This window comes from Phalacrocorax aristotelis, chromosome 2, assembly GCF_949628215.1.
Source record: "Phalacrocorax aristotelis chromosome 2, bGulAri2.1, whole genome shotgun sequence".
Taxonomy (NCBI): domain Eukaryota; kingdom Metazoa; phylum Chordata; class Aves; order Suliformes; family Phalacrocoracidae; genus Phalacrocorax; species Phalacrocorax aristotelis.
In genome coordinates, this window is record NC_134277.1 from 102,525,298 (window position 1) to 102,542,124 (window position 16,827).

At 44.3% G+C, this 16,827-nt stretch overlaps 1 protein-coding gene and 1 long non-coding RNA gene across 5 annotated transcripts in view; one reads left to right on the forward strand and one right to left on the reverse strand.

Moving 5' to 3' along the window:
* RIPOR2 (RHO family interacting cell polarization regulator 2) overlaps positions 1 to 16,827 on the forward strand; it is a 69,980-nt gene that overhangs the window by 47,135 nt on the left and 6,018 nt on the right. The window contains exons 11-21 of one of the 4 annotated variants that reach the window (XM_075084543.1): positions 1,135 to 1,283; positions 2,356 to 2,485; positions 3,034 to 3,180; positions 4,514 to 5,203; positions 7,856 to 8,040; positions 9,899 to 10,067; positions 11,521 to 11,656; positions 12,578 to 12,739; positions 13,712 to 13,870; positions 14,921 to 15,123; positions 16,609 to 16,692. In XM_075084543.1, the coding sequence (XP_074940644.1) occupies positions 1,135 to 1,283; positions 2,356 to 2,485; positions 3,034 to 3,180; positions 4,514 to 5,203; positions 7,856 to 8,040; positions 9,899 to 10,067; positions 11,521 to 11,656; positions 12,578 to 12,739; positions 13,712 to 13,870; positions 14,921 to 15,123; positions 16,609 to 16,692 (2,214 nt within the window). Of the gene's footprint in view, positions 1 to 1,134; positions 1,284 to 2,355; positions 2,486 to 3,033; positions 3,181 to 4,513; positions 5,204 to 6,131; positions 7,777 to 7,855; positions 8,041 to 8,397; positions 8,469 to 9,898; positions 10,068 to 11,520; positions 11,657 to 12,577; positions 12,740 to 13,711; positions 13,871 to 14,920; positions 15,124 to 16,608; positions 16,693 to 16,827 lie in introns of those variants that run through there. The other 3 variants (XM_075084540.1, XM_075084541.1, XM_075084542.1) reach the window with 3 other exon arrangements.
* Positions 10,753 to 12,749, reverse strand: LOC142053227 (uncharacterized). The gene is made up of 3 exons (XR_012659137.1): positions 12,505 to 12,749; positions 12,229 to 12,365; positions 10,753 to 11,978 (listed from the first exon to the last, which is right to left on the reverse strand). It is a non-coding gene; the product is annotated as an uncharacterized LOC142053227 (long non-coding RNA).

The following is a 16,827-nucleotide window of genomic DNA, read 5'->3' on the forward strand; positions in this document are numbered from 1 at the left end:
ATTAGTATTTCCAACACACCTACTAGAATGAAGTGCTACAGTATTGTCCAGTCTAGATGCTACGAGACGGTAATCATTTGGGGAGTCCTGTGGGAGAGGTTGTCCTAACTCCCCCCAGACTGCTGTCATAGCCATACTAACATGACCCCTGGTTCACACATCACTCTCCAGCAACTCAGATTATTTTCACCAAAGCAGGGGAACACTAAAAACCTGTTTGCTAACAGTATTCAGGAAAACAGCAGCAATTAAAAACTCCAAACCAAAAAAATCCCACTGCTGATGAGGTTTATAATACTGCTCAGATAAGAGAGCAGCATCTGCTGATCTGGAGAAATACAGAGGGCTTTCATTTGAACACACACAGGGGCTAGGTGGGCATGAGCTAGAACAGTCCTGAGGTCCAGTCTCACCACCCTGTGCGGACTGTGAGGTAGCAGTGCTGTGAGGTTTGTAGAAAAACTGCTCCAATGTTTTGGCAGCTTCCTAGAGCACAGCAGTTCCCAAAATTTCTTAATGAAAGTCCCTCTGACTCCACGCCCTGTCTCCCAGGGAAAGAAAAACTTTTGCAACTCCTAGCTATCAGCCATGACTTTTCCTCCTAAACTGGAGTCTCTCCATCACTGCTCCATCCTCTCATTGCCCCAGAGTTACGGGAGATGAATACATAGAAGAGGGCTCCCTTGGGAATTACTAAGTAGGCCAGCTATATCAGAAGATTGCCTGACATGAAAATTGTCAATTGCCGAGAGAATATTTGACAGGAAAACATCCATTATGCTCTCCCTGTTCCTACTCTTCCCGTGGGCTCTGCTTACAGTGACTGAAAAAGACCAAATACAAGGTCAGATAGCCCCTTGGTCTGCGCCAGTATGAGAACATATATACTAGTTGTTCTCTTCTGATTCCTACAAAAACATAAAGAAAACATACAAGCATGATCATATGCAACTATGCATTTATTAAAAAAAATAAATCTGAATTTTTCCCCAAAGTTATGAAGATGTAACAAACAGTCATACTTTAGAAGCCTTTTAGGAAGGGGTCCAGGCTAGAAAATCAAAACCATTGCCTTATAATTAAGGATTGCAATGCCTTGCGCGGTCCTAGGTATCCTGTTCTTGTCTCTTGCAGGTCACAGAAGTTAAAGGACTTGCTACTCACATCCTTGTGGGAAGTGTTACTTGTGAGACAAAAGACCTGTTTGCGGCTCGGCCTCAGGTGGTTGCAGTAGACATTAACGACCTTGGCACAATAAAGCTGAACCTTGAAATCACCTGGTAGTAAGTAGAATTGCCCACTTGCTTGCTCACTCAAGCGGTTGTAAGAGTTCAACCAAAAATGAAAGGTCTATGTGGTCTCTCCTCTCGTTTTCGCTCCCTGCTGAGGCAGATAGGGAAGGAATTGTGGCCCAAGTTTGGGAGATGAGAAGTAGTTCATGGTCAGTCACAGTATTCTTGTGTTACCTGTGGCAAATGGGGTTGTAGCTAGTGTCTTAGTTGTGCCCATTTCAGCTGTTACAGTAGGTGTGGTGAGTGCTGACATTATGAGACAGAAGGAACGGATAGTGATAAGAGATCATAGAATTGACTAAAGTGTATACTTCTTCCCCAAGCTCAAGAAAGGGACATAACTGAGTTCTTATATGTTTGTTTGTTTGTTTGTTTGTTTGTTTTAGTATTAGTGTAAAGTTCAGCGGAGTTGCCCTGGATTTATGCTAGCCTAGCCAAGCTCAGAAGTTGGCCCATCTTTAAAAGCAGTCTTTTAGGGGCTTCATACATGGCCTGAGGGTAGTGGGAAGTCTCTTAGCATCTGTACCATCCATCTGCATTGGTAAGCATGGGTAAGCTGATGGTGTTAGGATTCAAGCCCAATTCTCACGGCACTTTAATAAAATTGGTAACTGTCATTTCTGAAGAAGCATTGGTGCTTTTAGCTTTTACAGCCATGTATGCTGTTTCTTGCAATGCAATAAACATGAAGCCAGCAGTAACAGCTATTGGTTTCCTTTATAATGCAACAGCTCTATTTAATAGTAGAGCACCTTTCTCATTAGCATGTGTGACACTTGTCAGCTCAAATCCAAGAATACTTTTTATGTGAGAAGAATAACTTCAGACTACGCTACATAAATGATTTCTGAGAGTAGAACACTTTTATCAGAACCAAAACCACACTTCTGAGCCTGCTGCCTAATTAACAACGTTTTCTTCTGAACGCTTCTGTTAAAAAACTTGCTGCCTCTGGGTTTTGATGTGCTAATAAACCACTTTCTCAGAAATCCTTTCCATGGACCTGAAATTCCTTCTTGCTCAGCCTAACCACCATTCTTTTTTCCTGCTTGTGTGTCCATAGTCCATTTGATGTTGAAGACTTGACCCCATCCACTGGAAATGTGAGCAAGGCATCTGCTCTCCAGAGGAGAATGTCCATGTACAGCCAAGGCACTCCAGAAACACCAACCTTCAAGGACCACTCATTCTTTGTAAGCTCTGTTTGGCTTCATGTTTATGAAATAAGAAGACCTAGAGCAGTTCAAACACTGCAAACGCTTCATTGCTTTATACGTCTAAGCTTTTCCCCCCGTGGTTCCAGCAGGTTACCCTTACAAACACAAAGCAAGTACATTCCTAGCTGCTAATCATAAAAGGTGACTATGATCCTGGCGCCTTTGAAACAACATGGCCAATTATTGCTTACCTATTCTTCTTGCCTGACTGCTATAATGCTTGAATAATCTTCATGAAATGTGTGTTCACTTTGTAACAGTAACAACTGTTACAGCACTAGTATTTTTAACGCGTCCCATGGTCAAATTTGCCCCTGCACCAAAGATATTCACAGGGTGCTCTTACATTTTGCTTGAATGAAATTCTGAATGCTTAATCAGGACTGTGTATTAAGCTGAATAGGCTGTCTGTACAGATATGGATTTCACAAGTGCTGCATCCCATGCGTGTAATTTAGCACTCTGCTACAAACCATTCCTTTAACTTGCCCTTCCTCACACCCTCTTTGCTTTAACTGTTGAAGAAATGGCTGCATCCCCTGCAAGACAGGCCAAAGTTGACAATCTTAGATGCTCTGCAAGATACTTTCTTTGACAAGCTTCGTCGCAGTCGCTCTTTTAGTGACCTACCAACGCTCAGGCTAAGCCCGAAAGCAGGGCTAGAGCTATATGTGAGTCCTGGTTTTTGTTTGGTGAAGGATTTTTTCAGTCCCTGTGTGGCATCTCCATTCCCACGCATGCTTCACGCGTTGTTGTCTGTTGCAACTCACTCATTTTGCTGACTGATTAGAGGGGAGAACATGACTCTGAGATCCCACGCTGCTCGCATTAAATCAAAGTTCCTCCTGGTTTCTACAGGGATAATGATCAGAAGCCAACTATCTGTGGGTGGAGAGCAGGGCAGGGATACAAGCCAACGTGGTATTCTTAAAAATGGCCTGATATACTGATTGATGTTACACATTTGCCTAGTAACATGACTTTCAGATGCTAAAAGCACACCCATGTCAGGGGAAAGAAGAAATGAACCTTTCAGTATAATTATATATAGGGGAAAAAGCTGCTAATAGTGCTGGGAAAAAAAGATGAAAGTTTTGGACACTTGAACCTTATGCACCTTACCAGCATGTAAATTCCTACAGTTCTTTTCAGAAAATTGTCAGCAAAATAGTAGTTGCCTTTCATCTGTGCTGTGCATTTCCATCAGCTGGCCACATAACAAAGCAAAATTTGTAGGCCAGATGGGCAGGCTGTGACTCCTATAGCAATTTTTCCCCATAGGTCAGTTGGAGAGATGAACATATGTATATGCTGTGATCATTTTTGGGTCTGTATACACTGATTTTGCTTCCTAAAAGATCAATGTCTTTGTCAGTTCACCACCACACAAATTCTTCTGTTTCGTTTCAGCAGAAACTCATGTTGAACACGACTGCTATGTAACTTCCGTTCAGCAATAATTACAGAGACCCATACCACACACACAACATAATTTCAGCAGAAAAGAAATAGCATAGTAATACCTCCATTAAAATGCTATGATACTAGAGAAACTTTTGGAGCAAACTGTGTAAAATTTTAGGGATCGCTATTGTAGACATCAGAAGATAAATACAATGGAAATCTGTAATGGGTACAAAAATGCAGCCAAGGTAGCTTAAATACAACCCCATTAAAGACAGACATGCTGCAGGAACTAGAGCAGTGCAGCAGAAATGCTGCCAGAGAGAATCTGATGAGCAGAATTTGGGTCTCTGTTCTGGGACTCACTTCGTGGAGCTCTCTGCTTACCAGAGAGATGCCAAGCCCAAGTTTTCCAGCAGTTTTCTGCTGAAGTCAGGAGCCATGCCAGATGAAAGCAGAAGTTGGATTTGAAATACTTCCCCACCTCTCAAGTCTTGAATCCTTTTCCTTGCATTTTTCTTTCCTGGGCACATACAACTTTTTTTCTCCTTCCAGTGCTACATGAAAAACATTTGCTCTCTTTCTCTGTTATCTTTTCAGTCGAATTTGCCAGATGACATCTTTGAGAATGGAATGGCAACCACCGAGAAGCGACCTCTTTCTTTCACTTTTGGTGACCTGCCTTACAAAGACCACGTGCCCCCTGCCAACACAGCAGAGTCCTCTTCTGCTCACGTCAGCTCCAGCCCTGACATCACTGCGACCCCTACCCAGCACCGAGCTCTCCAGTCCTCCAAGAGCTCAAGCCAGGACTGTAGCAGCAGTGACTCCCGCAGAGACTCTGTCGCTGAGCCGAAGGACCTGCCATCTCAGGGAGAGGGAGCAGTGACTGAGAGCAAGGCCACCCCAAAGGCAGTTCCTGAAGTTTGCCAAAAAAACTCCGATGCTGGGAGTGATCATGTCTTTATAGAGACAAGCGTCCCGGTGTCTCTCCTGCAGGACACAGATGAAGGTTCAGAGCTCAAGCCCGTGGAGCTGGATACCTATGAGGGCAACATCACAAAGCAGCTGGTAAAAAGGCTTACGTCAGCAGAGGCACCCGTGACCCCAGAAAGGCTGCCATGTGAGGGATCAATTAGTGGGGAATCAGAAGGATATAAGTCTTATCTTGATGGAAGCATTGAAGAAGCCTTGCAAGGGCTTCTCTTAGCTCTTGAGCCACATAAAGAGCAGTATAAAGAGTTTCAGGACCTGGACCAAGAAGTGATGCATCTGGATGACATCCTAAAAGTGAGTATGTTTTCGGAAAATACTACCCTAAAGAAAATCTAGTGGGTAGACTCTCCTCCCCTGCCTCATAAACATCAAAGTAGGGTTTTCGGAGATCAGTAAAATTCCTTAGTATCAGTAGATTTGCTCCTGCTTGGAGCATCCTTTCACAGTGTTGCATTTTTAACCTTGTATGCAATATGCTTACCATAGCCTTGTATCCTCAAGGAATGGATCTTTTAATCTACTTGAAACCTGGGAGAAAGAGAAAAAAGGTGCAGTGGCAGAGGGGTAATTAAATTTTACCCTTCTGTGAGGAAACCACTTGTGAAGCAATTGCTTGTGACATACTGGAGATCAGATTATATCCAACATTCTCTCTTTAAAATCTGTGTGTTACATCCTCAGTGAGTGTACTTTAGCATACTACCCCTGAACTCCATGGAGCTGTGCAAAACTACACCAGCTGAGGATCAGGGTTTGTAGCCATAGAGGCTGAATTTTCTAAATTGCCAAAGAGATTTAGAAGCACAAGTCTCACTGAAGGTTGCCATCCTCACATCGCCTAGGCTTTTTCCAAGCCTTTTCCTTTTCCCCTGCCCATTTTTAAGATGAGAGACATCCTGTCATTACACCGGGATGGACATAACATGTTGAAAATTAGAAGAAAAGGGGTTTGCATGTGTGTTGTTAATACGTTTACTGCCAATCACTGTGACTCATATCTCCTCCATGAATAATAACTCATGACGCATTACTATGCAAAGAGTATTATATGGGAAATAATCATTTCAAATGCTTCATATTCATATGCAAGTTGGTCTGCTAGTCATTTAAGCCTCATCATTTCAGAACACAGCTGAGGAGGGAGGAGGGGAGCAGTTATCCTTCAGCATTATCTTTTACAAAGAAACTTTGTTAATATCTTTGTTTCCATTGGTGTTTGCAGTTGCCTGGTACTTTCCCAAATTAAGTACTTTTTGACAACTTGCAGCCCGTTGCTTGTGCTATTTCCCAACGTGATTCAAGCAGGCAAAGCTACCATTACTATTATTTTTTAACTTCTTGGCTGCTCTGCAGCTTGTACAAAGAAAGAGGTCAACTATCCAGTCAGCAGAGGGACGATGGAGACTGTTTATTTACACTCCTTTTATCAGACGTTCCAAAGGGACAGACTTGGGATGGGGGGGAAGAGAGAGGATGGACACATGCAGACAGGATTCCTGCACACGGGAGAAGGACGCCTTTTCCAGATCTGCTTTATGTCTGTGTGCCGCCTAGACCCAGAGCTAGACCTAGACCAACACTCAGCATTGCCTGCAGCTGTGCTGGGCTCCCCCTGCAAAGAGGTTGAGCTGGAATCCAGCTGAGGCTGAAGAAATCTCTTTTGGCAATATCAGGTGGGCAGAGAAAAGGAGAAACCCACAAGCTGCTGTCTGGTTTTGCCTGAAGAAGCTGCACTACCAGCCCTGAAAGAAATGATAGCTAAAACCATCGGTGCTGCAGAGGAAGCGAGATACAGCACCCACCTCTGTCACAGAGGTGTTGGGAAGTGTGTCTGATTTGCTAATGACTGTACGGTCAGTTTAAGGCGTCAAGCATCATAAGTGCCAACATATGACCATTATAGCGTTAACATTGTGTGCAAATGAATTGGAAACAAAACTCCAAGCCTCCTCAGCTCTAGTGGGGCTGGTGCTGAGTCTGAACTCTGAGGCCAATGCATTTTTTTTCTACAAACTGAGACAAAGTCCTGGGTCCTGCTGGGGACTAGAAGATGCGGCTCATGGAACAGCACCAGTGGCTCCTGACTGTTCTGGTCAAAGAATGACATAGTGTTAAAGGTGTTGAAGTCATTGCACAAACCAATGGAGGTGATCCCTCAAGTTACATGTGATCCTGCAAGCTGACCCGGGAAGCAACTCTGTGGGCGTGTCTGGATAAATCGCCACATGGGACCAGGGCCTTTGATACTTCCTACAGCAACAACAGGGTTCAGTCTCATTTCTTCCCAGCAGTGAGACAGGATGGCTTCCCCTGCCTCTAGCACTATTAATTTCCAAGTTACAATACTGCCTTTCTCAGTCACCTAGGAATCTGATATCTGATTGGCTTTTCCTTGATAAGCCATGTGGCTTCAATGGCAATAAAAGTCCTCTCATCCTATGAATAAATCTGCAGCTATGGGACCAAATTCAATCCTGGCTAAGGTCCATTGGAGTTACATCTGGAATAAATCCAACAGTGCCATTGGATATGTATAAATTGGCTTCTGTATCTAGAACAGCAATCATGGAACGTGCCTTCTCCTTTCCACTTCCAGTGGGTTAATTGCCATCTCTCCTTTTGGAGGACACTAAAATCTGCATCGCTTGGATTCAAGATGTACTTCTCGTTTCCATAAAACATATTGAATTTTGCCTTTGAGGGTTTTCATTTGGGGATGGGAGGGGGTAGGATGGGGAGGGGAAGAGGAAGGGAAGGGTTTTTCCAGTTCTCAGGCTTTGATTGTATCTGCTATGAATATGAAGGTTTGAAATGAACCAGCCAATAAAATGAAGTTTTAAAAATAAAATTAAGAATTTGAAAGTTTTAAGCTTTATCCTTTTTTTTCCTTTTCTTTCAGTAGTAGTTAATATCTGGGGTTTTCATTGGTTCATTCTGCCTTTGCAGTGCAAGCCAGCAGTAAGCCGAAGCAGGTCCTCCAGTTTAAGTCTAACAGTTGAAAGTGCTTTAGAAAGCTTTGATTTCCTGAACACCTCTGACTTTGATGATGAGGATGGTGGTGGTGTGGAGGTTTGTAATGGTGGAGGAGGTGCAGACTCAGTATTTTCAGATACTGAGATTGAGAAGAATAGGTAAGTTTGTAGTAACTGCTGGCTGTGCTTACGCCAAACTGGTACCCTAGCTGTTTGTTGCTAATGGGATCCTGGTGCATACATTATTCAAGGAAGACTGACTAATCCTTGATGAGTTTATAGGGTCAGAGGGTTCCCTGTGGCTGCTGCATATAAAATCTTTAGCTTCCAGGATAATTTTTTTCCTGTTCAAATATGTGCAGTCTGTCCTCCAAAGGAGAAGGGTAAATTAAATTAAGCTGAGATCAATACTGGCAGAGCCTCTTCCTTGACATAGGTTTGGACCTGGCTCTCCTTGGGTGTAATTACTAATTCCTCTGTGGTTTTTTCCCCCCTCCCTTTGTCTTTTCTCTCTAGCCGAATGAGTCTTTGCAGTGGATTAAGCTTGTCAGTAACAATAACACAGGGCCAGATTTAAGCAGCATGATGTAGGTTTCCTTTGGAATGTAAGAGTGATGACTGGTACTCTGTTCATGGCCCTGCGTGTTACCTGCCCTTCTTTCATCACTTCTGGTCTTTCTGAGAGACAAACAAACAAACAAACAAAAAAAAAAAAAAAGAAAAAAAAAGCTGTGGTGTTTGTGCTGTGCTCTGCCATTGTCGTGTGACCTTAAGATGCTGTGTTTCAATCATTAGATCCTAAAAGCATATTTGCATCTTTGGAGCTGACATGATGCCCAGCAGGCATGTAAGCGGCACTAAAGCTGGGAAGAAAGGAAAGAACATGGTTCCCTTGCACCCCATGCTTTCCAACCAGGGAGCTATACTTCTCACAGCTTATTGAGGCCTGTTTAAAAAAATTTTGAGAGCAAACAAGCAACTACCATGCAGTTCCCATCATCTCACTGCACATCTTCTTCAGAGAATAAGATTTGATGGGAAGAAAAACTTGGAAGATTGTGTTGCTTGATGAATTGGTACTCTGAGCTCAGTTCAGACTGCACTGATTTAAGGATCTGGCTTTAACCAGGCACTTTTGCAGAAATTTACCTTAAGCAGCAAAAATTTATGTTAGTTATAAGCTAAATTAGAAAGCAACTAAAATCTTTTAAGTTAAAATAGAAGTTAAAATTTCTTCCCCCCCCCGCCCCGCTCATCCCCAGACAGTGTAAATTCCCACTTCTATTTTTAGATTTGTAAGTGTGTGACTCAGTGTAAAGATTGCAAGTGTTGAAGCTTCTGAACTTGCAGCCAAATACACTTGCATCTGGGGACTGACCTCGGGCTTTGCCTTTGAACACAGGGAGGACCATTTGGGCAACAAGACAATATTGGAAATAATGATTTAAAACACAGTGAGACTAGCTTTACGCTCTTACAGAAACAATTGGCAAAGTAAGCTGTACACATTGAGCCTAAAACAGCATATGAACACATCATGTCTCTCCAGCAGTGGTTTTCCTTTCCTTCTGCAACGAGCATTACATTTGGCAGCAGGAGGACACCAAAAGCACAGAGCTGTTCTTTAGCAGCTCAGCTCTTGGTATGGCACAAATTGTAATGGTGCTTAATCCAGAGCCATTGGGGAAATGATTTACCAAGAGACGGGAGAAAACACCGTCACCACCAAGCGACAGTAACTGGGGGTTAAAAAGGCTTGCTGGTGAGGGCGTCGCATTGCTCAAGGCAAGCCAGTCAGGGGACAGAGAGCTGTCCCCTCGGTGGGTACAGCCCTTCTGAGCCTGGCCAGGGCAGCACTGCTCCTTTGCGATATGATGTATTCATCACGAGATTTCTGGCTGCTTTCAGCTCTTCTGCCATGCTCATTGCTCGTTGCCCTGCGTGAGCGTGTGAGCGTGTGTGTCTGCAGTGGTGGCAATCAGCCCTGCACTGACCTCCCTCCCTCGTCCCTCCCCAGTTACAGGACAGAGCACCCAGAAGCCAGAGGCCACCTGAGCGAAGCTCTCACCGAAGACACAGGTGTGGGCACCAGCGTGGCTGGCAGCCCTCTGCCCCTGACCACAGGGAACGACAGCCTCGATATAACCATAGTTAAGCACTTGCAGTATTGCACGCAGCTCATTCAGGTACCACGCTCAGCTCATTTAAGGCATGTATTTTAAAATCTTCCCTGCAGCCATCAGCATGACTGCAACATGGGGTATGAGCAGCCTGGCAAGGTCAACACTGCTCATGGGAGGCAGTGGGAGCACAGGGCTGGGACAGCCACCATGCTGGGGTGAAGGTGACACCAGAAAAGCCTCCATCGTTTCTGTCCTGGCCCGCCTCAGAGCAGGTGTAATGAGCAAACTACAGGGCACTTCGCAGATGCCACCCAGCAGGACTGACAGCAGATGACGGGGCAGCCCCTGCTCTGGTTTACAGATGTCCACTGGCTTCACCAGGAGGTCCTCAACGAGATCAGTCTGTAGTTAAGGCAGTCCATGTCTTCAGAGGTAAAACAGAAGCCCATGGCCCCGCTTTTTAACCAAGACCCAGACAAGGCTGATGTTCAAGAGCAGAAATGAATTTCTGCATGTGGAGAGATTACCTGAAACACACACAGTGAAGGCAGCACGACAGCCCCCCTGGGACATCAAAATTGTCTGTTTGTGCTCGCAACTAGCAGAATCTTTTAGAGGGTTCTTTTTTTTTTTTTTCTTCAGAGCCCAAGCACAGCAAACGCAATTTTAAACCCCCAGCAAGCCTCTCTAGCAAATGAGGGCATCAGGGTTTTCCTGACAAATCAAAACATACTCCAGCTTCCACTTTGCAATTATTTGATTCTTCCATCTTAGATATAATTTTCTTTATTTTTCCCAAAGGCCCACTGAAGCAATACAGAGTGAGTCTGAGTCCAGTACCCTTAGTGCTGACACTTTGCTGACTCACAAGTATGAGAAAAAGGGAGTACAGTAAACAGTACTGTACAGTAATACACAGCTGGGGGTACACAGTAAATATGCAGCTGGAGGAGGCAAGTTCAAACTACGTCTGAGTAGATTTGATATGTACAATATTTACGTGGACTGATGAAGAAAATGTGGCTGTCAGCATCAGGGAGTATTATCGAGGACAAGACACCAAATTAATAAGGACACCTGAGTAGTTGATCAGGGCTGAAATGGAGTGGAAAAAGAGTGGCCTGTGGTCTGCCTCCAGGCAGGTATGTCCTTAAAGTCCATGGCCTATGTTATGTGAAAATCAGACTAATATTCTTTTCTGCCTTTAAGGCTTATGATGATGGATTCCTTTAGCTTTCAAATTACTTATGCAAATGACTGCTTGTATACTCAGGTGCCTGGATTTGGATGTTGATGTCAAAGATATAAGCAACAATGCATATCAAAAAGTACCATAAAATATCCAAGAGACAAAAAACTTTTTAAGTTAAGGAGATCCCATCGTTCCAGGCAATGAATTTGCCACTGCATTTCTTCAGGTGCCAGCCGTTTTAGAGGCTTTTGGTTTCTTCTGAGAATTTTTTTTGGGGGGAGGGTCAATGACTCTTTTTCCTCTCTTCCCATTTGTCTTCACCAGCAAATTGTGTTCTCCAGTAAAACACCGTTTGTGGCAAGAGACCTCCTGGATAAACTGTCCAGGCAGATCCTTGTGATGGAGAATATCGCGGAGATCAGCACTGAGAACTTGGGAAACATCACCTCGCTTACTGATGGTAAGAGACAAGTTAGAGGGTTTCCTTCTGAAAAGTATTTGTTTGAACATGCGTGCCTGCTGAAATCACTGCTGTGCAGAGCACAGCAGGAGATGCCACCATAGTAAGGTCAACTCACGGTTACCAGCAGATGTAGCAGTCACCCAAATTGGTCAGGGGCCTTATTCTATCTTCAGCGCTGGTATCCAGAAACAAGCAGGGAAGAAGAGAAAGGACTTATCCTTATCATGCTTTCATGTGCAGAAGATGGACAGAGGTCATTGCTGCAGTGGGGTGGGGTTGCTTCCACCTCTGAAGAGCCAAAATCTTCCACCTCTCTTTCCTGAGGAAAGATGGGATCTGCCTTATACTTTCATCTCCTCAAACAGTTTATCCAAAAGACTATTTTTATGTAATCTCTGTGGAGAACTATTTAGATATTTGTGGTGGTGGTGTGTCTATTTTAGTACCTTGGAAGAGTCTGACAAACACTTGGTTATTTAGCCTTGTGAACACTCTGGCAGAATAAGTAAATATACCATAGTGTATTTACTTCGTTTATCAGAGAATTGAGGCAAAATTGATTGACTTACCCAAGGCCACAGAGCAGTGCTAGGACAGGGACCTGTCTTGTGCAGACCATTTGCAGTATTCCCATAGTATTTTGTGGTATTTAAAAGGATGAGACATCAGTGTCCAGAACTCAATCAGGAGCAAATTTTCTCACAACCTATTACGGGAAATGGAAAAAATGTGTTACAAGCTGGGGTGTGCACGTGATCATGGTCTCTGAAGGTAACGGCATAGGGCAACCCATCAAACAGTCACTGTCCATCAGTGGGCTGGGGTGAGAATTCCTCCTCTCTTACCATCTTTTCTCTTCTGGAAGTCAATGCTTTCAACACGGCTTTATTTAATTGTTTGTTTTGTTTTCTCCTCCAGCTATTCCAGAGTTCCACAAGAAGCTGTCGCTACTGGCTTTCTGGATGAAGTGTACCGGCCTTTCAGGAGTGTATCACACGTCTGCAGACAAGATGATGAAGCAGTTGGATATCAATTTTGCCACCACTGTGAATGAGGAGTGTCCCGGACTTGCAGAAACAGGTACCAACTGCTGCAAAAAAATTGTGTCGGTCACCAAAATGGAGAACAGTTGTTTACTGGGCTTTACTCAACATTTATTGCTTGGTTTTCCAACCTCTTGGAGGTCTGTTTGGCCATAGCTCCAAGATCTCATTTGAAAACTAATGCAATAACCCTTGAAACAGTTTTGGTCCAAATTAATCAGATCAGAGGAGGAGAAAAAGGTCAGCAGAAAATAAAATATTGTTTTAAGGTTTATGAGCTAATTGGAAAGTAAGTCTATTCCCAAATACAGGTTTGTAAGTGATTCAGTGAAGTAGGAATCCTCTCAATTTTATGTGTCTGTATAACGTCCATGCCCCGTTAGAGTTCACTTGGATGGAACTAATATACATCCAAGTGAGTCTACGCGAATATAGGTTCCTATTTGGAGTGAGATGTACCACGTTGACTAGTTCTTCCTGGGCTAGAATGGAGATGTAGGGTGACTTGCTCAGATGTGGGCATCTGCACTGCAGATGCCTACCCAGGGCAGTGTTCTTCTTCCTGCTCCATGCTACAGCTCTCACAGACTGTGCCTCAAATGAGCTTTCAGCATGCCACATGCTCATGCAGGAACATAAAACAAAGCAAAGCCAAATCCTGCTTCTGTGCATGTCTCCCCTACTTCAGCAGCATCACAGAGATGTAACTGCAGTGCATGTGGATATGTGTTTAGCGATTCTGGATATCATTTGGGTAGAAAGGATGCTGCAATAGCCATCTGTAAACTGGCAGACGTTCATCATTACAAAGATATCCTCCGGTGATGAGAGCTAGACAGGGAGAAGGTCTGTCTAGTGTCTACCCTAACCACAGTTCAGGTTAGAAACGTTGGGAAGTATCTGGCTTTGCAAATACATTTTTTTCTTTCTGGCTTTGAAGTGGACTGTGGCATTTTGCCAGCAGCTTTTGCTCTCACTAACACGTCCCTTTGTCTATGGCTGCCTGCAGTCTTCAGGATCCTGGTGTCTCAGATCCTGGACCGGACAGAGCCTGTCCTCTACTCCAGCATGTCCTCCGAAATCATCACGGTCTTTCAGTATTACAGCTATTTTGCAAGCCACAGTGTTAATGACCTTGGAAGCTATTTGCTGCAGCTCGCAAAAGAAGGTAGGGTATATAAATCCTGGTGGCTAACGGGGGAGTACATCAGTGCCCTTCTGAGCTCAGCACAGAACAGTTCAGCCCTGAGGCTGATTTTACAAAAAAAGTGGGGAAAGGAGACAAGGAAGTGCCTTGGATACTAAGCGTGAATGCACCTAAACAGTTGCACATATCAAGGGAAAGCAGCCGATGCAGATATGCCCTCAGTAATTTCTATTTCCATATTCAAATGGGGGGGAAAAAAATGTTGAAAGTTAGTTTTTAGGAAATGGCTGATGGTGGCGGGCTGGGCCCAAGGTCTGCAAAGTTTTCTGTGCCTGCAGCTTGGATGGCATTCCGGTCTTTCACCATCCTTTATGGAGACGCCTTCTGAAGTGCTGAGATCTTCTAACGAGCCAAGGGATCACAGCACCTCAGTGTTTGGCAGGCTCTGCCACTGATAGCTGAAGAGAGAAGCAGATGCTCCACAGAGTGTGCTAGACTGCAATCCCTGGCAAGCCAAGTTGTCTTCTCTACTTGAGAGGGCGTTTGAGGAACCTTGCCTAGTTTTCATTTTTATTTGGGCTTAACTGGGGAGTTTTGCTCAAAAACCTGGAAGGAAAAAGGCATTTCAGCCCACCTCTGAAACACAGTAGCCTGGGCTTTTGGTGGCAGACCTCAATCTGCCTAGGAAACACTCTCACAAAGGTTCCCTGGAAGGCAATACAGTGACAATATTGGGTTTTGTTTGTGAGGACTTACATCTTCCAGCAGAAAGTAAAGTTTTGACAGGTAGGCCCATAAGTCTGGGTAGGTGTATGTGCGGCAGTGTCCCACCTACCACATCTACTCCTCTCCTCCTTTGGTAGAACATCTGAGAAACTGGCCCAGCTTAAAGCCCGGACAATTTCCCATGAAGACACACCATAATAAGGATCCACAACAATTGCTCAGATGGGGATTTTTCATGTCCTTTGTGTGTATAGTGAAAACTGAGGATTGCTAGCAGGGAAAGGAGCAATCTGAAATACCGAGAGGATAAAATGAGTAACAAGGACCTTCCTCTTGTACTTTTAGCATCTGTGGTTCAGGTGCTACAGTCAGTGAAAGATGGAAAACTGCAGCAAAATGTGGCCAAAATAAACTCCAATAACCTTCCACCACAGCAAGAAGTTTTAAGAGCTTTGGCTTTACTTCTCAATGAAAATAAAAATGAAGTCAGTGAGACTGTGGCATCACTTCTGACAGCTACTGCAGAAAACAGGCACTTCAGGGAGAAGGTAAGTGGCAGAAAATCACCTATCACTTGAGACCTGTATCATCATGAGATTTTTTCTGCCTGTATGTCTACGCCTATAAAATAATTGCTCCAAACTTGATTTAAACTGATCCAGAGGGATTTCCTGTCTAATTCTTCTGCAAATATGCAGGTCTGTTTCTGTCGTTACACCAGCCTGCTTCTACCTGTCATTTCACTAAACAGGTACTAACCAAAACTCAGCAAATACTTACCGAGTGCTGTGCTCTCCAGCTATCTTCCACATTTCAGCATTTCTGCTGGCCTGTCTCAGGCTTGGTTTCAGTCCAAGGCTTCAAGGCAACAGTCCCCAGCATCGTCAACGTGCAAAGATGTAGCTCTGAAATTTTTATTTTTCTCCCAGTGGAGGCTGGCATCTGTGGGACCTCCTGACATTTCTGGAGCGGAGGGACTGACTTGGGCAAATACAGCTCAGCTGCGGATCTAAGATTTGAGTCAATCACAGATACCAAAGGCAACAAGCAGGGCCAGATTAAACACAGAAATTAAAGAGAAGGGAGAAGAGGAATAAGAAGAAATTAGGGGTTGGCCTCTACCCTTTCACGGCAGACCTTTCCCTACTACCTTCTTGTTCCCTGTCAGGATAGTGTGAAAGAAAAGGCATCTGGAAGAGGAAGAGTGGTAGAAGGCAGGCAGAGGGAGGAGAAAGAGAAGCTCATTCTTTGCTGTTCTCCTCTGTGGATCCAGTCTCCTCTTTGCTTGCCCCTGCTTCATCTTCCATTTTTGCAGCCTTTTGATATCTCATACCATCCTTCCCCCTCCCCAGCTTCATGGAGGCAGCAGCTCAGGGAAAATATCACCTTCTGGAACAGGCGTGTGTAGCTGATACCTGGCTCACTGCCTGCAGGACAACCACTAGGTGCCCTGTATGAGGGCATTATGGAGCCTTATGCTGCAGACGAGGTCATTGTGCAGCTGACTGCCACCAAGGTTTGCTGCACACACTAGTTTTGTTTGCTCAGCAATAGCTAATAATTTCTAGGACCAAGATGGTCCAGCAGCTCATGCTAACCTTGTAATAGATATTTGCAGTCCCCTGGGGACCATCCCAGCCTGTTTATTATTATCCCTACGTTAGAGGGACCATCTCAAGGGTCAACTCTTCAGCTATTTAGACCCCAAGGCCCATTTAAAGCTCTTTGGTGATTTATGCAGAAAGGCCCTCAAGGATGCCAGCTTGTGCTTCTCACTTTAATGTCACCTTTTCCTCGCTAAAAGCTAAAAGACTACTAAGCTATAACTAGTGGCCTGGCCTGAATCTGCTGTAGGGAATCATCCAACCACGTTACCTGTAGCACAGTCTGTGCCTCTCCCTCCCATGTGCTCGCTGTCAGGGAGGTGGGCTGCAGTCCCTCTCCCTTTAGTAGGGTAGCAATGACTCCACGCTCCACCCTTCTGCGCCACACAGGTACAGACATTTTAGTTACTATTCTTTATCTGTTTTCAGGCCTTGATTTATTACTGTGAAGCACTAACTCAGCCCAACCTCCAGCTGCAGAAAGCAGCTTGCTTGGCTCTAAGATACCTCAAGGTAAGATATAAGGAATTCAGTTGTGGCTTTACTTTAAAAAATGGACATCTGAGAGGGACAAATGACAAAACCAAAATTGCAATAGCGGCAGCAGTGCTTTTGTTTTGCATTGCTTCACTGCATTGTTTTACAGAT